This window comes from Cucurbita pepo, chromosome 13 (genome assembly GCF_057944985.1).
Source record: "Cucurbita pepo subsp. pepo isolate OVF chromosome 13, ASM5794498v1, whole genome shotgun sequence".
In the NCBI taxonomy this organism is placed as follows: Eukaryota; Viridiplantae; Streptophyta; class Magnoliopsida; order Cucurbitales; family Cucurbitaceae; genus Cucurbita; species Cucurbita pepo.
This window is the reverse complement of record NC_141810.1, coordinates 1,093,889-1,116,651: the sequence shown is the minus strand read 5'-3', so window position 1 is coordinate 1,116,651 and position 22,763 is coordinate 1,093,889. Positions and strand designations below refer to the sequence as shown.

At 39.3% G+C, this 22,763-nt stretch overlaps 5 protein-coding genes across 10 annotated transcripts; 2 read left to right on the top strand and 3 right to left on the bottom strand.

Annotated features, from left to right (window-relative positions):
- Window positions 1-318: 318 nt before the first annotated feature.
- Window positions 319-7,124, bottom strand: LOC111809352 (E3 ubiquitin-protein ligase XBAT33). Of its 3 annotated transcripts, none has more exons than XM_023695796.2 (10): window positions 6,537-7,102; window positions 6,371-6,430; window positions 5,601-5,672; window positions 5,240-5,424; window positions 4,021-4,181; window positions 3,409-3,467; window positions 3,266-3,312; window positions 3,039-3,182; window positions 1,462-1,553; window positions 319-1,261 (listed from the first exon to the last, which is right to left on the bottom strand). In XM_023695796.2, exons 1-10 carry the CDS (start codon window positions 6,708-6,710, stop codon window positions 885-887), a joined length of 1,371 nt encoding a protein of 456 aa, XP_023551564.2. In that variant the 5' UTR covers window positions 6,711-7,102; the 3' UTR covers window positions 319-884. The 3 variants fall into 3 exon arrangements, 2 of the variants coding, with proteins under 2 accessions (XP_023551564.2, XP_023551565.2); XM_023695797.2 differs by having other exon boundaries at window positions 5,601-5,668; window positions 6,537-6,618; XR_015423310.1 differs by having other exon boundaries at window positions 1,204-1,261; window positions 1,462-1,624; window positions 6,537-7,124.
- A 2,150-nt stretch (window positions 7,125-9,274) lies between these two features.
- Window positions 9,275-14,123, bottom strand: LOC111808101 (protein YIP4a). The gene is made up of 3 exons (XM_023693908.2): window positions 13,461-14,123; window positions 11,077-11,151; window positions 9,275-9,693 (listed from the first exon to the last, which is right to left on the bottom strand). Exons 1-3 carry the CDS (start codon window positions 13,959-13,961, stop codon window positions 9,433-9,435), a joined length of 837 nt encoding a protein of 278 aa, XP_023549676.1. The 5' UTR covers window positions 13,962-14,123; the 3' UTR covers window positions 9,275-9,432.
- Window positions 14,124-14,313: 190 nt separating this feature from the next.
- LOC111809367 (Tetratricopeptide repeat (TPR)-like superfamily protein) lies at window positions 14,314-16,777 on the top strand. 4 transcript variants are annotated; one of them, XM_087129531.1, is made up of 2 exons: window positions 14,314-15,939; window positions 16,336-16,777. In XM_087129531.1, the coding sequence occupies exon 1, from the start codon at window positions 14,395-14,397 to the stop codon at window positions 15,925-15,927; it is 1,533 nt and encodes a 510-aa protein (XP_086985657.1). In that variant the 5' UTR covers window positions 14,314-14,394; the 3' UTR covers window positions 15,928-15,939; window positions 16,336-16,777. The 4 variants fall into 4 exon arrangements, with proteins under 4 accessions (XP_086985657.1, XP_086985659.1, XP_086985660.1 ...); XM_087129533.1 differs by having other exon boundaries at window positions 16,327-16,777; XM_087129534.1 differs by having other exon boundaries at window positions 16,411-16,776.
- A 112-nt stretch (window positions 16,778-16,889) lies between these two features.
- Window positions 16,890-18,953, bottom strand: RPD1 (Ubiquitin carboxyl-terminal hydrolase family protein). The gene has a single exon (XM_023695820.2). The coding sequence runs from the start codon at window positions 18,849-18,851 to the stop codon at window positions 17,463-17,465; it is 1,389 nt and encodes a 462-aa protein (XP_023551588.2). The 5' UTR covers window positions 18,852-18,953; the 3' UTR covers window positions 16,890-17,462.
- A 788-nt stretch (window positions 18,954-19,741) lies between these two features.
- On the top strand, window positions 19,742-21,940 carry LOC111809130 (putative (S)-N-methylcoclaurine 3'-hydroxylase isozyme 2). Its single transcript, XM_023695489.2, has 2 exons — window positions 19,742-20,746; window positions 21,217-21,940. The coding sequence occupies exons 1-2, from the start codon at window positions 19,880-19,882 to the stop codon at window positions 21,820-21,822; spliced, it is 1,473 nt and encodes a 490-aa protein (XP_023551257.2). The 5' UTR covers window positions 19,742-19,879; the 3' UTR covers window positions 21,823-21,940.
- Window positions 21,941-22,763: the final 823 nt, after the last annotated feature.

The window sequence follows — 22,763 nt, the reverse complement described above, 5'->3', positions numbered from 1 at the left end:
AATACAAACTTTTCGTTTTATAGGGGAGCACAGTGCTTAAACCAAATGTGGCATAGGAGCTTCAAAAAACTTGTTTGGTCTCCACACCAGAATCGGTGCGAGGGAAAAAGCATTCTTGTCGGAAAAAGCATTCTTGTCGTATTATTCACATTGACTCTCGACAAATGATATCTTGGCTCTTTCATGGATTATGACATAGCAAAAGACATTACTTCGTGTGAATTGCAAAGATCTTGCAAACTATCGAGTCTTTGAGCACGATTTGAGTCATGGGCACGTCTGCCTATATTTGGTTCTTGTTTATGGGGGTTTGGGGGCGAAGGCCAATAAGGTATTTGATATTAATAATGAAAAAGAGGAAAATAGTATTCCCTTGTGTTTCTTTTACTGTCATTCATTCAATTACAATGAAGGCTGAAACAAAAATCCCAAAATACAAATTTTACAATCTTCCCTACCAATTAGTACAGGCAGCAGCAATGACATGAACCACAGCATTCCCACATCTGCTGCCATACAAACAAATTATTCACACCCACCAGCCCTCCTAAACCCATCACGAAAATAGGGAACACAACCGAAGACAAAAACGAACCACTTTATGCCAAACTTCGTATCCATTACCTATATATATATCAACCCGAACATCCAGAATGTATCGCTGTTACTATAGATTCTCAAGCTCGTCCAGATGATTGACCCGATACCGACCAGACATGTCAAGCGTTTATCTCCGAGTTGCATTGATTCTCCCTACTACAGCTTCTCCTGCCACAAAACATGCTTGAACAGCAAGTTGTTTCTGGTCTCTGACCTCCCAATTTCACCTGGTCGATTGGGTTTGTTTGCGATTGACGATGTGATTCATCTTCTGTTCCGACATCTCAGGACTCGAAGCTCGGGCACGTACCATTGTTGCACGTACACACAGGAACAGCAGAAGAATGAAATGGGCTGCAAGTTACTGGGCAGAATACATCTGAAGAAATCATAGCCACACGATTCCTCCGGATATCTGGCAAACAAGTTGAAACTGGATCTTCGGCGTGACCGTTATGAAGAATGCATGAGTTGCATATGCTAAGAGAGAGGTGAAGTTGTTTTTCCTTTTCTGTGGCACTAGACAATTTTACAAAAGATATAATCCCATGTCTGCAAAGGGGGCACGGAATCGAGCCCGATGAACCAGTCATTTCCGATTGGATATTACTCGTCGAACAAAGATAGAGCGCACATTTTACACAAAGCTCATGTCCACATCCTACATAAGCAAACAAGTTTAAAAATTTCTCATCAACAATAGTACAGATGCCAGATATATCAGACAGATGCAGAAGTTGAACTTGCTCGACGAGAAAATACAAAAATAGCGAGCACGAGAATCGTCTCGATAAGCCAACCAACATATGCCACAGAAGGAAAATAAGATTCAGATGTTAAGCGTGTCAAAAGGGAACTTACCGTCTGCGGCCACGGAACATACTCTTTCGAGACAGACAGCACAGGTATCCCTGTCGTCGGAGGTCACTCCCATCGACTTAAAACCACATTCTCTGAAGAGATTTTACATGTCATCATTCACATTTCAAATGCACAAAAGAGTAGCTCCTTATTCCTACATTCACTAATATAAACGATCAAGTCAAGCAGGTTTCGGTTGACTCGATAACTTCGACTCGTAAAACTAAGCCGAGCTTAAAGAGAGAGAACAAGAAGTTCAAGTTCAAGTTCAAGTTATTCATTTTATTGGTCAGCCGCAGAAAAGTTATCGAACTGGCCTCCTATGCATCTGTACTTATACAAAGATCTTTTACACGCTTGTTATGTTTCACCATCTGGAATCATTAGATTTTTGTAACGGCCCAAGTCCACTGCTAGCAGATATTGTCCTCTTTGGACTTTCCCTTTCGGGTTTTCCCTCAATGTTTTTAATACTTCATTCCTCTATGTAACCGAGGTGAGATCTCACAATCTACCCCCTTGGGGCTCAGTGTCCTCGCTGGCACACCACCCAGCAAAAGACATAGATTTTGCATATCTTCTCTCTCTTTCATTTCATCTCAAGAGAGTCCTTATAATAGCCCACGCCCACTGCTAGCAAATATTGTCCGTTTTGGCCCGTTACGTATCGCTATCAACCTCACAATTTTAAAACACGTCTACTAGGGATAGGTTTCCACACCCTTATGAGGAATGTTTCATTCCCCTCTCCAATTGATGTGGGATTTCACAATTCACCCCCCTTGGGGGCCAGCATCCTCGCTGGCACATCATCGGGTGACAGACTCTGATACCATTTGTAACAGTCCAACCCCACTACTAGTAGATGTTCTCCGCTTTGGCCCGTTACGTATCGCCATCAGCCTCACAATTTTAGAACGCGTCTACTAGGGAGAGGTTTCCACACTTATAAGGAATATTTCATTCCCCCCTCCAACCGAGGTGGGATTTCACAATCCACCCCCCTTGGGGGTCAGCATACTCGCTGGCACACCGCCTGGTGACTGGCTCTGATACCATTTGTAACAGTCCAACCCCACTGCTAGCAGATGTTCTCTGCTTTGACCAGTTACGTATCGTTATCAGCCTCACAAATTTAGAACGCGTCTACTAGGGAGAGGTTTCCACACCCTTATAGGGAATGTCATTCCTCTCTCCAACCGATGTGGGATTTCACAATCCACCCCCCTTGGGGGCCAGTATCCTCGTTGGCACACCGCCAGGTCACTGGCTCTGATACCATTTGTAACAGTCCAACCCTACTGCTAGCTAATGTTCTCCGCTTTGGCCCGTTACGTATTGTCATCAGCCTCATAATTTCAGAACGCGTCTACTAGGGAGAGGTTTCCACACTCTTATGAGGAATATTTCGTTCCCCCCTCCAACCGAGGTAGGATTTCACAGTCCCTAAAGACCTTATATGTGCCACATTTTAATCAAAGATAGAGAGCATTGCAAATAGAACTTCTCAAAACAAAAAAGTTCATCCAACATGCGAACCAATTAGCAACTGAAGAACATAGCAAACAACCAAATACCTGGCGATGTTTAATGCACTCATTAGAGGCAATAATAGGTGGTTCGAAGTGGGGAATCTTGGTATTATAGAGTCTGAATTAGGAGCTAGCAGAGGTTCAAGCCAATGGCGTCCCCACATTCTGGCTACATCTAAAGGAAGCCACCTGAAGTGATGGTTGCATTTTCAATCAGATAAGCCACAATTAAAGATAGAACAACAAGAGCAAACACTGCAAGACGAGTATACCCATTGCAATTCAAAGTCATTCGAGAGGCGCCTCTTGCAAGGAGAATCTGTAAAATTTCGAACAAAAAAGAAACGTGAAATGAAATATTCAAATGTTATTCGTTAAAGCCAACGTTTACAATTGAAGTCGAAAGACATCGTACCTGACAGCACTTCAAGTTACCCCCACATGCTGCATAATGCAACGGAGTGCTTCCAGCTCCTGCAATGAATTTGTTGTTAACGCTAGCAGATGTTGTCCTTTTTAGATTTTTCCTTCTAGGTTTCCTCTCAAGGTTTTTAAAACGCATCTACTAGGGAGAGGTTTCCACACCCTTATAAAGAATGTTTCGTTTTCCTACCCAACTGATGTGGGATCTCACAATCCACCCTCCTTCGGGGCTCAACGTCCTCGTTCACACTCGTTTCCTTCTCTAATCGATGTGAGACTCCCCAAATCCATCCCCTTCAGGGCCTAGCGTCCTTGCTGACACACCGCCTCATGTCCACCCCCCTTCAGTGCTCAACCTCCTCGCTGGCACATCACCTGGTGTCTGGCTCTCATACCATTTCTAACAGCCCAAACCCACCTCTAGCAGATATTATCCTCTAGGGGCTTTCTATCAAGGTTTTTTAAAACGCATCTACCAAGGAGAGGTTTCCACACCCTTATAAAGAATGTTTCGTTCTCCTCCCCAATCGATGTGGGATCTCACAATCACAATCACACGATCACAAAGCACCATTGAAATTTAGAAGCACCTTTTGAGACTTACCGATCAAATCCATAGAGGTCCCGCAATGAAATGTTACTGCTGCAAAATTGGCATGCAGGTCAAGAAGAAGGTGAACACAATCATAATAGCCATTTAGTGCTGCCATATGAAGAGCGGTAATGCCATCATCAGCTGCCTTATTTATAAACTTGGACAAATCACTGCACTGGAAACACAAAAATAAATCACAAGAATAATAAACAGGTCAACCAAAGTCTACAATACTTGATGGTAAACAACCTGTAACGGCCCAAGCCCACCGCTAGGAGATATTGTCCTCTTTGGACTTTCCCTTTCGGGTTTTCTCTCAAAGTTTTTAAAACGTGTCTGCTAGGGAGAGGTTTCCACACCCTTATAAAGGGTGTTTCGTTCTCCTACCCAACCGATGTGGGATCTCACAATCTACCCCCCTTCGGGTCCCAACGTCCTTGCTAGGGGCAACTCGTTCCCCTTCTCCAATCGATGTGGGACACCCCAATCCACCCCCTTCGGGGCCCAGAGTCCTTGCTGGCACACCGTCTCATATTCACCCCTTTTGGGGCTCAGCCTCCTCGCTGGCACATCACCCGGTGTGTAGCTCTGATACCATTTGTAACAGCTCAAGCCCACCGCTAGCAGATATTGTCCTCTTTGGGCTTTCCCCCAAAGTTTTTAAAACGTGTCTGCTAGGGAGAGGTTTCCACACCCTTATAAAGGGTGTTTCGTTCTCCTACCCAACCGATGTGGAATCTCACAATCTACCACCTTTTAGGTCCCAGCGTCCTTGCTAGCACTCGTTCCCTTCTCCAATTGATGTGGGACCCCCCAATCCATCCCCTTCGGAGCCCAACGTTCTTGCTGGCACACTGTCTCATGTTCACCCTTTTTGGGGCTCAGCATCCTCGCTGGCACATCATCCAGTGTCTGGCTCTAATACCATTTGTAACGGCCCAAGCCCACCGCTAGCAGATATTGTCCTCTTTGGACATTCCCTCAAGGTTTTTAAAATGTGTCTGCTAGGGAGAGGTTTCCACACCCTTATAAAGGGCGTTTCGTTCTCCTCCCCAACCGATGAAGGATTTCACAATCACATTCATTTTTCTTTAAAATCAAACAATCCGATAATTCTCATCAGCCAATTATAAGAAACTCGCCATCATCAACCTATTCCTATAAAACCAATACAGCGAGTAACCATACAAACTCTATGCTTAGATGTAAAATGAAACGAGCCAAGTACCCTTGTTCACATCTGTTCTTCACATTAACACCATCACTTCTGTTGGCATCTGTCTGACTAGCAATAGCCTCATAAGGAACGCTAGGAACAAAATCAGCCATAATAAGTCTTAAACATTTCACATGACCATTGATGGCAGCAAAATGGAGAGCGGTCCGACCGCTGAGGTAGTCTGCTCTCATTACCTGATTACAGCAAATAAGCTATTATCGCCACAACTCAAGAAAAAGAAACAACTCGACAATGTCGTGGTCTTGTGGCAGCTTTACAAAGGCCAGACGTTTTCATACTCGAGCCAAGCTAGCCACGAAACAACTAATAAATGACAGTATCAAAGCAAAATTCCAATTAAACAACTTACATTACATCTGAAAATTAGAAGAGTTTGCACAACTTCCCAGTGCCCATATCGACAAGCTTGCATCACTGCTGTCTTCATATACATGAACAAAACAATACAAAGCAAGTAAGAAGCACATTCATTTCAGGATAATTACATGTGAGAAGATGTTGCTATCAGTTTTTGTGCGCTTAGAACATTGAAGAATGATATACGACTCTTCAAAATGGTATGATATTGTCCACTTTGAGCATAAGCTCTCGTGGCCTTGCTTTGGGCTTCCCCAAAAAACCTCATACCAATGGAGATAGTATTCCTTCGTTATAAACCCAGGATCATTCCCTAAATTAGCCGATGTTGGACTTTCATCATCCAACACCTCCTCTTGAACAAAGTACGTCTCCCCTTAATTGAGGCTCAACTCCTTTTTCTTTTAGAGTTCTTTGTTCGACATTTGAGGATTTACCAATCTATTGGCACGACTAAGTTTAGGGCATGGCTCTAATACCATGTTAGATGAATACGACTCCCCACAATGGTTTGATATTCTCCACTTTGAGCATAAGCTCACATGGCTTTGCTTTGGGGTTCCCCAAAAGGCCTATCAATCCATGGTCATTCCCTAAATTAGCCAATGTGAGACTTTCATCCAACAGTAACGATTGGACCCTATCAAGAACAAAAACAGAGTACCAAAATTTCATTCATAAACCTAAAATCCTCTGGTTTTGATGATCAGGAACCCAATCCAAACAAAACCCAGAAGAGGAAAAGGCATCAAAATCACGTACCTGCCCACAATAGTTCCTGGAATTAACATCAGCTCCATTTTCAAGCAACAAGGACACAATCTAAGAAAAACCCAACAAAGCCAAGAACAAACAACAAACAATCATAACAAAGCCAAGACAAAAAGAATCTAAATGCACAAATTAGAAGCAAAATAGAAGAACAAACCTCGTTGTGGCCTTTAGCAGCTGCAAAATGGAGAGGGGAATTAAGGCCACCGAAAGTGTATTTAGCGAGATATGGGTTGCAATCTAAAAGCATTTTAGCCTCAACCAAGTCGCCATCTCTCGCAGCCGATACCAATCGCTCGCCAGACGCCGAACACCCAAACGAATTGCCCATCCTCAACACGAAATGGGTACAAATTTAAAGAAGAAATAAGAACAAAAAACCTTATGAAATGCCTTTTTTCTTCGTACCCTTTACTTTCAGCGCCTCATTTAAGGAAATAGAACCAAACCCAAAACTCAAACAACAATTACAAGAAGAAATGGAATAATAAAGAGGGAAAATTGCAGAAACGAGAAATGGGTAACAAATTTCTTTGAGTATTCAAAGAAGAGAGAGAGAGAGAGAGAGAGAGGCGCAAACAAAAAACTCAAATTTCCCACTTTTTCTGACCCCTTTTTTTCTTTCATCCTACGGTGAGATCGACTTTCTTTTCCATTCTCTGTTTGTAACATGAAAAAGTTCATAAATTCATGTCCATTTTGATCACAAATTTTAACCACAGATTTTAAATAAATATAAATTTAGCTAATTCGAGCTTGCATACAATATCAATTATCGTGTATCTATCTCCACCATATCGTTATTGAACTCGATAATTAGTAACTCAATATTTAATGTGGGGAGGTTTGATGCCATATTTGGTAATGAAATTCGCAAAATTTTTTTAGGTAAGTGATTGTTTTTTTCTTTTTTTGAGTTCCACATTTGATCTTAAATATGTGACTTTTTCTTTTGTTTTAATATAATTAAGATATATATTTAATGAGGTGAAAAGTTGGAATCTTTTTAAATTTATATATATATACTTTTTTTTTCTTTTTCTTTTTTTTTTGAAGATTGAGATAAATTAGGATGGTTGACTTGAAATTTACTTTCATTTTTTTACCTTTTCTATAAATATATTTGATTTTTTGGTATTTCTAAATTCATATATATATATTTTATTAAAGAAAGTGTATGAACAAACCATTAACTTTTTAGAAAATAGAAAACAACGTTAAAAATATGTATTTATGCTATTTAGGTAATTACCTTCAAATAAAATATTTACTATATTAATAATTAATTTGGTGGAAAAAGTTGATTTAAGAGGTTGTAGGTAAGTTTTATAAGTAAATTGATTTATAACTATTTTAAAATACTTAAATAAATGTATTTATTCTATCAACCTACGAAGAAAAAAAATTTGATATTATCCATTTGATTTTAGCATTTTTTTTCTAAATTTTGTTCATTTCTGCCATTTAAGAAATTTTATACTCGTGTAAGAATCTACGTACTAAATCTTGTTAGTATCGGTTTAAATGATTTTCCTTCGTGTTCAGTTGTAGTGGTAACTCTTGGTTCAACCGTCTTTTGAAAAGGGATGTCGCTGCCCAGTGTTGGAAGGTTAAGGAAGTTGGTGACCTAATTTTAAATTTCAATGGGTAAATTTACTTTAAATCTTATAAAAAATATAATTCATTAAGTGACGAGGTAGACCAATAGAGACTACTTTCACAACCTATGAGTTTTTTTTAATTTAATAGTTACAGGATGGAGATCGAACATTTAACTTTTGATATATTAATTAATATTTTATTTACTGAACTATGCTCGAATTGATCTACCTATATAAAGTTGTTATAATCGTTCATAATAGTAATAAGTTCATTGTTATGCGCATTGGAGTAAGATTCATTACAATAATTTGGGTTCAACAATCCTAACCTTTAAATAGTTTGTATATACTTTAAAAATGCACGTCCTTCTACTTAATTCCATGTTTAGCTTGGTTACTTCTACTTAATTCGATGTTTAGCTTGGTTACGTTTCTTTTAGGATAATCAAATAAATACAACAACAAACCCAACAAACGTGTCGTACAACTTTGTTAGCAGCACTGTTTTGTGATTTATTAATAAACCTAAAACTTTGAGTATTTGTCAAAGAGGCCCGAAACATAGACTCATTTGTCAAAGTCTTGATTCTCGTAAGATATTCTAAAATAGTTGAACAAGCATCCAACCCATTGTACAACCTCATTAGCAGTGCAATTTTGTGATCCGTTAATGAACCTAAAACTTCGAGTATTTGCCAAAAAAGTTCGAAACATAACCTCATTTGTTAAAGTCTTGATTGTCGTAAGACATTCTAAAATAGTCGAGCAAGCATCCAACCCATCGTACAACCTCGTTAGCAACACAGTTTTGTGATCGGTTAATAAACCTAAAAATTTGAGTATTTACCAAAGAAACTCGAAACATCACCTCAAGTGATTCTCATATTCATCATCCTTGAATAACAACAATATAGACTCCGTGCTATCAGACTCAATAATAATCCGAGGGATCCATAGATGTAACCAAGCAAATCCCCCACATTAAGACATTATCATACGATACAAGTCACCTAATACCGACTCTTCAAAGATCTTTTAAAAGTATGGCACAGCAATCCCAAGTTAATCTGCATTCACCAAAATACCACTCTCAAATATTTCACCATAGCTTCGGTCAAATATTTTCCAATTCCCAGAAATTATTTTCAACAGTTCTGATTCCAGACGAGAAATAGCCATAAAATGATTGCATTCAAGAAATGAAGGCATATCATAATTACAAGAAATATTACACGGTCTTGGATTTCCACGAAAGAAAACTTGCAGACAGTGAATATGATGATGTAGGCAGATCTGAGTTTCAAGACATTATATGATATAAGTCAAAAAGAAAGGGTTACAGTAAGGTGAGAGAAATATTGATCAGTTCATGAGGTTCCTAAATCATTACTCAATCATCATATCGATCTCTTCTTACCAAAACCCTTTTAAGAGCACCATTGTTAATGCATCTCAATTAATGGCAATGATCAGAAAACCAACTGATACATACATAAGGAACACAGGATAGAGTGCAAGAGCTTTTCTTCTTGGGTTCACAGCTGAACTCATGAAAGGATATGCAGCCCAAGAACTCCATGCCAAGGTCACACATACCACGGCTATCTTCACTACTACATTGTCCTTCATCATGCAGATCAATGCTCCAACATCTAGAGGAAACAGGCAATATCCCAAGAGACTCAAGCTCTGGAAGAAAATTATTTGTCCACCCTGCAGTAACCAAAGTGCAACTCTCCAGTTATTTTTGTAATAGATTAGAGATATGAAGCAACGAAAGCTCATTAGGGGCGGTGAGCAACGCTTATATCTGATTAGACAAGACAAAACATGGCACTAAAAGCATTTTGCCACGAACTACGAGCTTTTCCTTTTAACGAACTTCCACAAAGGAGATGGATGCCATAAACCAATGTATATATGAATACATAGAATATTAAAAGTCAACCGGAAGGATGAGAAAGAGAAATTTCCATTCTACAGGGAAGGGGGAGACTTCTAGGGGGGTTCTTAATAAACAAGGAGAACAATCAGAAAAAGGTGGCCTTGGTGTAGAGAATTCGAAGAAAATGAATTAAGCTTTGATATAAAGTGGTAAGAGGGGGAACTTTGGAAAACTCTAATTCTTAGCGTCTATATGTATAGTTAAAGAAACCAAATCAGAAAGCTTGCCGATCGTCTCTTGTTGGGTCTTCTTTCTCTTATTTCAAGATTTTTTATAAGGAGAAAGGATTTGTGAGTTTGGGATCCTAATCCTCCTAGGTAATTCTCTTCTTTGTTTTCTCCGTCCTTTTTATAAGGGGCCTCTGTTTTCTCCTCTCATGTGGAAGGTAAAAGTTCCTAAGAAAGTGAATTTTTTTGTCTTGCAAGTCTTCATATGAAACACCTAGGATCCAATCCAGCGTCACACTACGTTGGTTTTGCACCTTCTGTCTGGGTTCTTTGTAAACAACAAGAAGAGGAACTTGATCATCTCTTGTGGGGTTGCCACTTTGCTTACTCTCTCTGAAGTTGGTGCTTCCGTTTGCTTGGAATTGCGGTGGTGTGTAATAGGGGCTATCAGCTTTTGTTCAAGGAGGTCATGATGAACTCGTCATTTTGTAATAAGGGGAGGATCTAGTACCAAGCTTGTTTTGCTATCTTGTGAAGAGAGTGATTTAGGAGAAACAATAGAATTTTTAGAGGTGTGGAGATATCCTTGGATGAGGGTTAGGACGAGGTGAGGCTTAGTGACTCACTTTTTTCATGTTTGAGAAATGTTTTATTCATTTAAAATCAATTTTGATGGTATGGAAATTGCGCTTAAAAGTAAAAAACCAAACATGAAATTAATTTTGAATGATTTTAGGAACTTTTCGAGTAATTTTAAACATGACACAAGTGATTTTAAATAGTTCAAAATTACTCCCAAACATGCCCTTGCACTCTCTTAGGTTCTAACAATAAACACAATCAAGAAGACCGCACAATGCAAGATTAAATAAGTATCTAACTCTATGTTCTAATCGACAAAAAAAAAACGTGATGATTAAAAGCATGTTCTTGAATAGAAGAGTGGTAAGGGAGCGGGAAAGAGTGAAAGATAGATTTAGTTACCAGAAGAAGCACGTTCAAGGTCAGAATCACTGCACCAGCAGCAAGAAGTGCAAATGCAACAGCAAAAACCTCAGACTGAAAAGAAAATCAATTCATATCATTAGTAGAGTAACAAAAAAAAAAAAAAAAAAAAAAAAAAAAAAAAAAAAAATTTAAAAGCCAATATTTAATGAATGATAGTTCAGGGAAAGTAGATGTAGGGAATAAGAATAAAGGGCAAACAACGGTTGAAAAATATCAAACAGATATATAGATAATGGTTAAGAATGTTTCAAATGCTAAGGTGATCGTGGAATATAAGAAAACAACAACGTTATAAAGATATTTAACAACACGTCTCCATTGAGCATCACAAATAAGGACAACTTATAAGTGTTTTTTTCAAATACAACATATGTACATATATATTTGTTTTTTTTAGTTGAACATTTAAAGAGGTGGGGAATCGAACTTATCTTTGGGATGGTAACAGTGTCTTATCCATGAAGTTATGCTTGAATTGGCTACGTACATATATACCGAACTTGACCTTTAAATAGAAGAATACAACTATTCTTACATGATAGTGCAAAATGCAAGAATCAATGCAATTTAAGTGAGACAATTTGCTCAAATCTACTTCAAGGCTATCTAGGTTTCATTTTCTAAGGCATTTGCTTCTCTCTGTTTCAGCAGGAAGTGGGGTTAGGGAAGGAAGTTTATTAGCTTGATCCAACAATGCGGCGCAGGGAAACAAAAGGAGGATCACCGCGAGCTGACTAGACTGCATCTGATTATTTTGCTAACATATATGTATACACAAGAAAGTTCATTGACAAGAACAAAACAATACAAGAGAGATGTGTGATACAAGAAACCCATCCAAACAGAACAAAATCTATTAGCATTGATAAGAGTCTCTATGTAACTCGCCAATTCTTCTATGTCTTTCTCTCCAAAAATGCAATACAACATTAATTTCTCTAAAATATTTTCTCATTCACTTTGAGGATCGACCAGGACAAAATCTGGTGCCAGAATCCTCTGCAATCCTGACTTACCATAGGAACCTCTCGTTCTTCTGATATGACAAATGAAGAACTTCTCAATTATCTCCCTGTAATCTCTATGTCTAGCAAACTGAACCAAACACATATAAGAAAACTCCAAAAAGACCATGCAAAATTACAACTCAAGAGGATATGATCCAACTCTTCCTTTGACCTCTAACAAAGGATGCAACAAAACGGTCCTATCAAAGAAGGAAAGTTTCTTGAAAGCCAACCAAGAGTGTTAACTCTTCAATGGATAAACTTTCAAACTAATGAAGAATTTAACCTTCTTTGGAATTTGTACATTCCACAAAGAAGAGAAAGCAAGCTAACTAAAGGGAGAAGGGCTCATCAAGCAACAAAAGAACTAGCTACAAGAAAGGCCACCGGTAGGTTAGGACTCTATAAAAAAACAACCCTTTCCCTTAGTGTAAGCTCAAACTCCTCACTGAATGATAAGAGAGTCATGACATATGATGTTTCCCTATTGGACAACACACGATAAAAACAAAGTGAGAAAGAGGGAAAGCTCCAAGAATGATCCAAGACACCAAGGAGAAGGTGGGCATCGTGGGTGATGGGAGTGATATCTACTTTGGGAGAGTAAATGGGTGATGGGATCCAAGATATTCAAGAAATATCCAATGAGCTCCCTTAAGAAACATACTTCTGGGAGGATTAATGTGCGGGAGATAGACCCCTCTCCATTAAATTTCCTCATTCATAACATTTTTCCTTTATGAGGAATCGTTTGATACTTGCTAGCTACACCAATACAATTAAGGAGCAAGCTCCTTAAGGAAAATCACACAAAAGAGGTGGTCTCCAGCACTCTTCTTTCATTCATGCACATTTCAATCTCCTGAAGATTCACGCTGTATTCTAGCACATAAACAATGATTTATGTCCTATAAACCATTTAAACATACTGCATCTGCATTTAAACGTTCCATTGAGCTATGTACAACACTTTTATGCGTCTATTCAATTAGATTTCAGCCATTGATTGAAGCTTAAGTGTTCCTATAATTTCCCGAGTATTCCAACGGTCTAGAATCATCGGTTCCTATTAAAATCCAATGAAACAAAACTAGCAAAGATAGTTTCAAGAAATCTGAACAAAAGCGCTCCAGTCACTTGACTGATCGCTTCCAGCTACTCTGAGACAATATACTAAGCTGCATTGGACATTTTAACAATGCGTTCAACTCGGTTTCAAATCTAAATATCTGCAGATAGTTTAATCCGAACCAGAGCACGGAAAGGCCAAAACAGGCTAATATAAGGAACATAAATCAAACAAAACACAGGCAATCAACGATTTAAACCAACTAAAATTTTGACGAGGCTGACCTTCTTGACGGATGCAGACCACGAAAGAACGAGACCAAGGAACACAATGAAAAAGAAAGGCCCCCAGAGATCCCAATCCCTCAAAGCCTTTCCAGGGTCCTCACGAAAAGGGTTGGGAAAAACCACAAGCTTCAAATTGCTGACGATCCGGGACAGATCCCTCTTGACGGTATCCCAGACCGGTTCCGTCAGAGTGTTGGGCTGCGATCCAAAACCAGTCGCCGATGCATCAGACCTGCCATTACTGGAGACGGGCAACGGCGGAGGAGCAGGGAAGACAGACGGCGGCTTCTGATTACTCGATTTGGTGGGATGTGATGGGAGATTGGAGTGTAAAAACGGGGAAGAGGAAACAGGAATGGAAGCCCTGGGAGGACTTGGGGATCGAGCTGCAAGAACAGTTGTGGGGCCGGTTTGGACGCTGGCGTTGATGAGATTTTCAATCTCGTCGATGTCCGACTGGGACGATTGATGAAGAGGAATTGTATCGCTGTGCGACATTTCCCGGGAAGGGAATTTTCTCGGGAAAATGATGAGAAAATTCGTCGAATCGAAGAAAAGAAAGAAAGAACGAACGAAGAAGATCAGATCCAAAGAGAAAGTAACCGAAAAATTTTGTGAGTTTCGGAGATTTCTGTTCGTCGACAAATGAAGGGGATGAAAAATTCTGTTAAATCGCCGCTAAACGTCGTCGTTCTGTAAGTACCTAAAAGTGGCGCGCTCCAACGACCAATGGATCAATTATTTACAAAAAAAAAAAAAATATTATTTCATAAATGTATTGTTTATTAAAAAAAAAATAATAATAATAATAAATTAATATATTTATATATATATTGAATTACTTGTAAATGCTCCACTCTCCGGTCCCGGCGTCTGCAATAGTTCAACAGCGCCGCCATCTCTCTGTTCTCTGGAGAGTGAAGAACTGAAGATGGTGATTCCGACGAGGCTAACTCAAATCTCTCAAATACGCATTTTTTTCCGTTCCTTTCTGATTCCTGCAGCTCCTTTTTCTACTCATCTTCATCAATCTTCAGAACCCGGAGGTGAAGTCGAAAGAATCACCAAAATCATCAACGACCATCCATTTCCCGATCAGCCCCTTCGACCTACTCTTCTTCACCATATTCCATCTCCTCTTCCTTCTAACACTTTCCTGAATGACGTTCTTGGCCGCTTGTTTGCAGCGCATTCCAATGGTCTCAAGGCTTTGGAGTTCTTCAAATTCTGCCTCCACCATTCTCAAGCTTCCCCAACTCCAGATGCTTTTGAGAAGACGCTTCATATTCTCGCCAGGATGAGGTATTTCGATCAATCATGGGAGTTGATGCGTGAGATTCAACGAACTCATCCGTTTTTGCTTACTCTTAAATCCATGAGCATCTTGCTTACGAAGATTGCGAAGTTTCAATCCTTCGAAGAAACGATCGAGGCGTTTCGGAGAATGGAGAATGAAGTGTTTGTTGGAAGGAAATTTGGTACTGAGGAATTTAATGTGCTCCTTCGAGCCTTTTGCACTCAGAGACAGATGAAAGAGGCGCGATCAGTGTTCTTAAAGATGTATTCTCGATTTCCCCCAAATACTAAAACCATGAATCTCTTGCTTTTAGGGTTCAAGGAATCCAGCAATGTTACTGCTGTTGAGCTTTTCTATCATGAGATGATCAGGAGAGGTTTCAAGCCAGATGCTGTGACTTACAGCATCAGAATGGATGCATATTGCAAAAGAGGTTGTTTCGTGGATGGTTTGAGAGTTTTCGAAGAAATGAAGACGGCAAAATTTGAGCCTACATTGGAAACAATCACTACTCTGATCCATGGAGCAGGGGTAGCAAAGGACATAGCCAAAGCACGCCAACTGTTTGATGAAATGCCTCTGAGAAAATTGTGTCCTGACATTGGGGCTTATAATGCTTTGATAAGTTCCTTGATTAGGTCTGATGATGTGAATTCTGCAGCGGCTTTGATGGAAGATATGGAAGCTAAACACATTGGACATGACAGTATGACCTATCATATGATGTTCGTAGGCCTGATGAAATTGGAGGATGTTCGTGGTTTTTATGAGTTGTATAGCAAAATGATACGACGGAATTTTGTGCCGAAAACACGAACAGTAGTCATGATCATGAAGTTTTTCTGTGAAAATCGTCGGGTTGATTTGGGTTTGGATTTGTGGGGCTATCTGGTAGAGAAGGGATACTGCCCTCATAGTCATGTATTGGATGTGTTGGTAACAGGATTATGTGCCCGTGGAATGGTCCATGAAGCATTTGATTGCTCCAAACAAATGTTGGAGAGAGGGAGGCAAATGAGCGATGCAGCATTTCTGATCATGGAGAGGTCTCTTCTGCAGGCAGATGCAAAAGACATATTGGGGGAGCTCGACCAGTTGAGGAAGAAGCTTAAAACTGTTTTGCCCCCTCCAAAGCAGCTTCCATACGAGATTCCGGCATCCTCATAGACAAATTGTGTAGTACGTTTGGATCAACCTTTTACGTGATGAAAATTCCTCAAAAAATCGTTAGGAGATATTGTTCGTTTTGACCTGTTATATATTGCTTTTAAAACGCGTCTATTAGGGGGAGGTTTTAGCTTCAAATATTATCTCTTTTGGTTCGTTACGTATAGCTGTTAGTAGATATTGTCATATTTGGGCTTCCCCTCAAGGTTTTAAAACTCTCGTCTACAAGGGAGACGTTTCCACATCGCTATAAGGAATGTTTTGTTCCCCTCTCCAACCAATGTGAGATCTCACCCAAGTAATCTAAAGCTCACTTATGGTAGCACATTTTTCTTCGAATTGAAATGTTTCTGAGGTTGGTTTAGTTTATTGAAACTTTTCTTGTCACCTTATTGAAAGTATTGCCAGATTTCTTAAGCCGGGGAGCTTTGCCTGTCACACAATGCAGACCACTTCACTCCATATTTGACTAATCCTTTGCAGTGACCACAACAGAAATACTGTTCCATCTCAGCAGCCATGGATCCTCTAATACAGCAAGTGGCAAGCACAATTTCCCAGTATCACAACGAAGCCTCGGTGGGTCTAGATGGCATGGCCAGATTATAAGCTCGAGACCTTGAAGAGTATGTAAGTTCTGAAACTCAGTTTTGATATAGCTTTAGAATGTTGGGATGACTGGAATTTCACTCATGTGCTTTCTGAATATCACACATCAAATCTGTCTTTTAAATATGCTTTCAACCATCCTTGGTCGCTCAGAAAAACCTGCAAAATCAAACATTTCCACTGCACAATGTAGAAGGTTATGATCTACTGAAATTGCAAACTTTGGAAGCATTCAAAGTCATTGAATATAGCATTGTCTTTATAATTGTTTGTTCTCTCTTTTCACATGCATAACTTGCATAACTTGTCACATGAAGAACTTAACCTCCATTATTAAATCATGGGAGATAGAATAAGCATTTGAGTGCATTCAGCAATGTAAAATTTTTATTAAATCACTGATTGATTGAGAGATAGAATGTGTAATGAAGTTCAACAAAAAAAAAAAAAAAAAAAAAAAAAAAAATCTTCCAGAAGCCATCTTTTTCCATGCCACATTCTTTGCAGCTTGAAGCTAAGCAAGCATGAACTACATAGGACTTCCCTTCCTATGTAGTTTTCCTGCAGATTCTGCCCATCAAACTTGAATTCATTTGCATTTTACCTAATTCTTCTTCGCCTTCAAAATTTGGATTCCATGCCTGTGGCATCATCATGACACTCCTCTTTAAGCCATGGCATCTCACATTGCCAAACCAAATCCAAAACAGAACCATGAAGATCTACCGCCCCAATCGAACAATGAATATCGAAGCGAAGATCAAGGCCGCTACGCTCCAGATGAACAAAATTTATGTTCGAAGAGCGCTTGTGTTTTAGTTTACAACCAGGAGCTACCAAATGAGTTTGAGGCTTCAACACAGTCTCATTTAATCAGAGATAATCTAGCAGCTCGAAGGAGATGATCGAGAACAATCGAGTTTACGTTATTTGGTTATGTTCACATCCTCTTCCTCGAACGTTTCATCAACACTACGATTACTATCATCGGAGAAATCGGACTCTGAATCAGAACCCACGTCCGAGTCCAAAACGTCTCTCACATTGCCTCTGTCCCCAGCACCATAATCATCTAATTTATCTGGCCTAAAGCTTTCCATATCATAGCCCACTCTTTCTCTCCTGTACCCAACTAGTTCTTTGTTAAGTTTTGCCTTCCTTGGACTGAGTAAAACCAACTCAGCCAGTGTTCTTCTAGCCAAATACACATCATTTGGCTCTATCAACTCACCTCTCCTGTAAGCCTCCCTGAGGAAAACAGTGTGAAGCTTCCCATGGTTACCTCTGGTTGAAATGTAGAAAATCCCCTGATGCTGTAGAAGGAAATCCTTCAACTTCTTCGGCAGATCCATCGCCGATCGAAAATGTGCAATCCGTTCCAAACTGATCTTCTTCTCTACAGTCAAACACAACATCTCATGAATTGTTGCCACTGCCCTCTTCTCCATCCTCTTCTGTGCTTCAATGGACCTCATATCGTACTCAGAAACGTCCTCGTACGGCGACCAATAAGGAAGCCGCTGCCATTTCCACACTGCAATTCTATAATACTTCCCTATCTTGAATCCAGGAGGAAAATTCACAATGAACGAGAATCTAATATCCTCAGCATCACTTCCTTTTTCTCTATAAACTCTCTCCCTAGCTTTCTCTATTGCACAAACAGTAAGATTTGGATCTCTTTCTACAATTTCAATGTACTTATTCCTGGTTTCTTTTGCATCAAACAGTCTAAAGAATTGAGGGTATTTGAGAACTACCGAATACTCGAAATCGTCAGGCAACCCGAACTCAGACCGGGCGATTCGGATGTGCTCGAGGCGAAGACGGCCATTGTTGGACATCATCAAAAGCTTCCTCAGCCGAGTCACAGCATCCGGAATCTGCGCAATGACAGCCTGCTTTTCCTGCTCGATTTGGAGATGGGCTTTTCGAGTTAACCTGCAATAGAGGATTCGTTGAACAGGGTGCTCATAGATTTCAAACACATGAGGGAATTTGAGGACGAACGCCCCAGCTTCGTGCTGTTTGAAGCCAAGGCGACGAGCTGAGACATCAAGGCGAGAAACTGGGATGGTTTGGTTAATTTGGGTGAGAATAAGGTCCTGAAACTTGAGCACTTTTCGGGTTTTCTTCTCCACATCCATGTAATTATCGTAGCCATGGTCACGAACCCTTTCGAGCTTTCTGGGAATGGAGGTGGATTGAGACATCGATCTTGAGCGACTGAAATTGCACAGAACATATGCCGTAGTTTTGAATGCTGTAAATTTGGTGCTGCGAAATTTAGAACAATAACCATAAAAGATCATCATATTTCCCAATTGACTTCACTGCGATTAGGGTTTAGGGTTTTTGATGCGCAGGGGATGATGATCCGCAGAAACAGTGTTAGGTCGCCACTGAAATAAGGGTTTTTTTTTTTTTTTTCTTATTTTTCTTCTTCAATTTTGAATTTTTTTTTAAATTAAAATAAAATAAAAAATTGACCCCACTTCCAAACGAACACGACTCCCCACAATCGTATGATATTATACACGTGACTTTGCTTTGGCTTCCTCAAAATACCTCGTACCAATGGAGTTAATATTCCTCATTTATAAACCCATTATCATTCCCTAAATTAGTCAATGTAGGATTCCCATCATCCAACAATAATCAATTTTTAATAAATAATTAAATCTAAAAAAATAATAATTGATGTAAAAATTAACGTTAAACTCACTCTTGAGAATAAATTACTCTCGAGTTCCAAATTGTCCCTTAAATTATAACAAAAAAGGTAATAACCCGACCTTATCTCTTGATATACAATTTAATATATTTTTTAAGAACTCGTGCTAATTTAAATATATAATTCAACGGTCTAAAATATATAAATATGCTCAAATTTTAAATATTATTAAATTACTAGTCTCATATTTATTATAGAATAAAATAAAATTAAGAAATGAATTAATTCTAAAAAGACCTAACACAATTTTTTTTTTTATTATTATTAATTAAATAAGGGTAAGTATTTATATGGTTGATTGAAGAAGGAAACTTAGTGAATCACATTGTCTATAATTTATTTATTTAAATTTTTTGTCGATTAATAAAGTTGACATTAACATATTTTGCCATAAACCTGATTCATTTGAATGACTATGATTTATTATTTAATATTTGGCTATACGCAAAGGTGAGAGTTGACGAACTAAGCTCGTAATTTAACCATGTACGTCACAGATGGATCACCCAAGTTCGGATAGCATTTTTTCAAGATAAAAACAGGTGAGAGTAGCAGAGACGTAGAACAAAAATTGGTTTATTTGCATCGAGCTTGTGTACGCGAGTGAAGATGGAGATTGCTTCATTTTCCTTTCTTCTTCTTCTTCTACCTCTAATCTTCACCGTTCTTAAGCACATCAGTTCATCTTCAAAACAGTCGCCACTTCCTCCGGGTCCAAATCCATGGCCGATTCTTGGAAATCTCCTTCAAATTGGTCAAAACGCCCACATTTCAATGACCCAATTCTCTCATATCTACGGCCCTCTAATCTCCCTCAAGCTCGGAGCTCAGCGCCTGGTGGTTGCTTCTTCTCCGGCCGCCGCCGCCGCCATTCTCAAGACTCAAGATCGCCTTCTATCTGCTCGATATATTCTTCAAATGACCCCTGATCGAGCTCTGCACGATGACTGCTCGCTTCTTTTCTCACCGGAATGCGGCGATCGTTGGAAGAATCTGAGATCCATTTGCAGAGCCAAATTGTTTACAGCGAGAGCGATCGAATCCCAAGCCAGTTTGAGAAGGAAGAAGATGAAGGACATGGTGGAATTCTTGCAGTCAAAACAGGGATCTGTGGTGGAGATCAAAGAATTTGTGTTCATTACTGTTTTCAACACTCTTTCTAATTTGATCTTCTCGAGGGATTTGGTTGATTTTGTGGGTGATGGGTTCAATGGGATTAAAGGGCCTTTTAAGAACATGATCGATTTGGGTTTGATCCCAAATTTAGCTGACTTTTACCCTTTGCTTAGAAGCTTCGATCTTCAAGGACTTCGAAAGAAAGCTGCCATCTATAAGAACCAAATCGACTCTTCGTCGGAAATTCTTATTAAAGAACGAAGAACAATTCATAGTCGAGGTGTTTCAGCTGCGAGCGATTTCTTGGATATTTTGATCGAAAGTGGATTTACCAATGAACAAATTAGCTACTTGATTCTTGTAAGCCAAAAAACTGTTGATGTCTATTGGTAGGAGGCATTTCGGGAGGCTCAAAACAAAATTATTGGAGAGAGAGTCGTATCATTAACTTAGTCATGTCAACAGAATCTTCAAATGTATAGTCAAAAGTGACTCAAGTGTCGAACAAAGGGTATACTTTGTTCCATGACTCTAGAGAAAGAGCCGAGCCTCGATTAAAGGGAGGTTGTTCGAGGACTTCATAGGCCTTGAGGAGAGGCTGTTCGAGGGTTTTATAAGCTTAAGGAGAGGCTCTATAATGTGTTTTGTTCGAGGGAATGATCATAGGTTTATAAATAAGGAATGCATTCTACGGGTACAAAGGTTTTTGGGAAAGTCCAAAGCAGACTCACGATAATATTACACCGTTATAGAGAGTCGTAATTCCTACTCAAAATAAAAACTTTTTAGATGGGTAGTTTTCTAATCAAAGTTGTGATGGATTATCGCAGGAAGTGTTGTTGGCCGGCACGGATACAACGACCACGACGGTGGAGTGGGCGATGGCGGAGCTGATGAAGAACAGAGACATAATGAACAGAGTGCGAGAGGAAACAAAGAAGGCACTAAACGGAGGCGCCATTGACGAATCAAAGCTCTCTGAGCTTCATTATCTATGGAAATGCGTGAAAGAAACTGTACGGCTGCATCCGCCTGCGCCATTTCTTCTTCCACGGTATGCTCCAGAAGCTTGTGAGCTTATGGGGTACTCTGTTCCTAAACACACCATGATTTTTGTGAATGTTTGGGGGATTGGGCGAGACCCTTCAATCTGGGAAGATCCTCAATCGTTCAAACCAGAAAGATTTGATAGCTCTGATGCAGATTTGAAGGGTCATGATTATCGGTTTCTGCCATTTGGAGGAGGCAGAAGGACTTGCCCTGGGCTTCCCATGGCGGCGGTGCAAGTGCCTTTAATCTTAGCCACCTTGATTCATAACTTTGAATGGTGCCTTCCAAATGATGAGGATGCGTCAACGCTGGATTTGAATGGAAGGCTTGGTATAACGTTGCAGAAGGAAGAACCTCTTAAGCTCGTCCCCAAAAAGAGGAACTGATATTATCGTAACGATTATGGATTCGTTTCGATGCCACTTGCACTTCTTACTACGTGACTATGTTATCTGTTAAAATGTTTCTAAGAGTGAAGACTATCTTAAATAATTAACCTGTATTATTTCAACATGTTTTTATCTTCGCTCACATATTTTTTTAAAAAATTCTATAATTATTTCAATTAATACCCGTTTTATTTTGAAATTTAAAGGGTATTTTTTATAAACTATGGACGGTTTACTTGTAAAATTAATGGTATGGGTATTTTTTAAATTTTTAAAAAAACATCACGAAAAGAGGTAGGGGTAGCTTTAGAAGCACCCTAAGAGTTGGAAACATGTACATGGACAAGGAACTCTAGGAAATGTTCCCGAGAGGACTATGAGGTTTGATACGTCTTCAATGTCCATAGGAGGATGTGTAGTGAGCGGATGTCTGTAGGCATGGGTCGGTATAGTTACCGTCGAGATAACGTAGCAACTTGGGTAAGTAAAGTGAACAAGAGAATGTCCTACCCTGGTAATTGGGCATTAGCAACTTCCGAGGACGAAAGTTTTTAAGGATGGGAGAATTTGTAGCACCGAGTCTCAACGAGAAATTTAAAACCCGATTTTTCTATTGACCATGTCTACAAATTTTTTTATCGGTTTAACCTAAAAAAAAAAAAAAAAATCTAAAATAATATCTCTAGAAAGTCTACATTCAATATCTACTTTCAATGCCTATTCTAATTCTCTTTGTCTAAGTCTTCATTTCATATCTCTCCAAACTCTACATTTAGTGCTATCATAATTATCTCTCCAATGCTATTAAAAAAAAAAAAAAAAATCAATTTTTTTACCTTCTATGGAGACCGGTCTAGAAAGCGACAGGCTCAGTGTGGAATGAGTCGTTCTTTCTTTTTATATTTTTTATAACATAGAAGTTCTAACGTAGTGTGGGC

Coding starts and splice junctions, on each gene's coding strand:
- LOC111809352 (XM_023695796.2), bottom strand. CDS start 6,710: ATGGGCAATTCGTTTGGGTGTTCGGCGTCTGGCGAGCGATTGGTATCG. Junction 6,431..6,536: donor CTGCTAAAGGCCACAACGAG/GTTTGTTCTTCT, acceptor GGTTTTTCTTAG/ATTGTGTCCTTGTTGCTTGA. Junction 1,554..3,038: donor AGTGCATTAAACATCGCCAG/GTATTTGGTTGT, acceptor AAATCTCTTCAG/AGAATGTGGTTTTAAGTCGA.
- LOC111808101 (XM_023693908.2), bottom strand. CDS start 13,961: ATGTCGCACAGCGATACAATTCCTCTTCATCAATCGTCCCAGTCGGAC. Junction 11,152..13,460: donor GGTCTGCATCCGTCAAGAAG/GTCAGCCTCGTC, acceptor TTTTCTTTTCAG/TCTGAGGTTTTTGCTGTTGC. Junction 9,694..11,076: donor CCTTGAACGTGCTTCTTCTG/GTAACTAAATCT, acceptor TGGTTACTGCAG/GGTGGACAAATAATTTTCTT.
- LOC111809367 (XM_087129531.1), top strand. CDS start 14,395: ATGGTGATTCCGACGAGGCTAACTCAAATCTCTCAAATACGCATTTTT.
- RPD1 (XM_023695820.2), bottom strand. CDS start 18,851: ATGATGATCTTTTATGGTTATTGTTCTAAATTTCGCAGCACCAAATTT.
- LOC111809130 (XM_023695489.2), top strand. CDS start 19,880: ATGGAGATTGCTTCATTTTCCTTTCTTCTTCTTCTTCTACCTCTAATC. Junction 20,747..21,216: donor AAATTAGCTACTTGATTCTT/GTAAGCCAAAAA, acceptor GGATTATCGCAG/GAAGTGTTGTTGGCCGGCAC.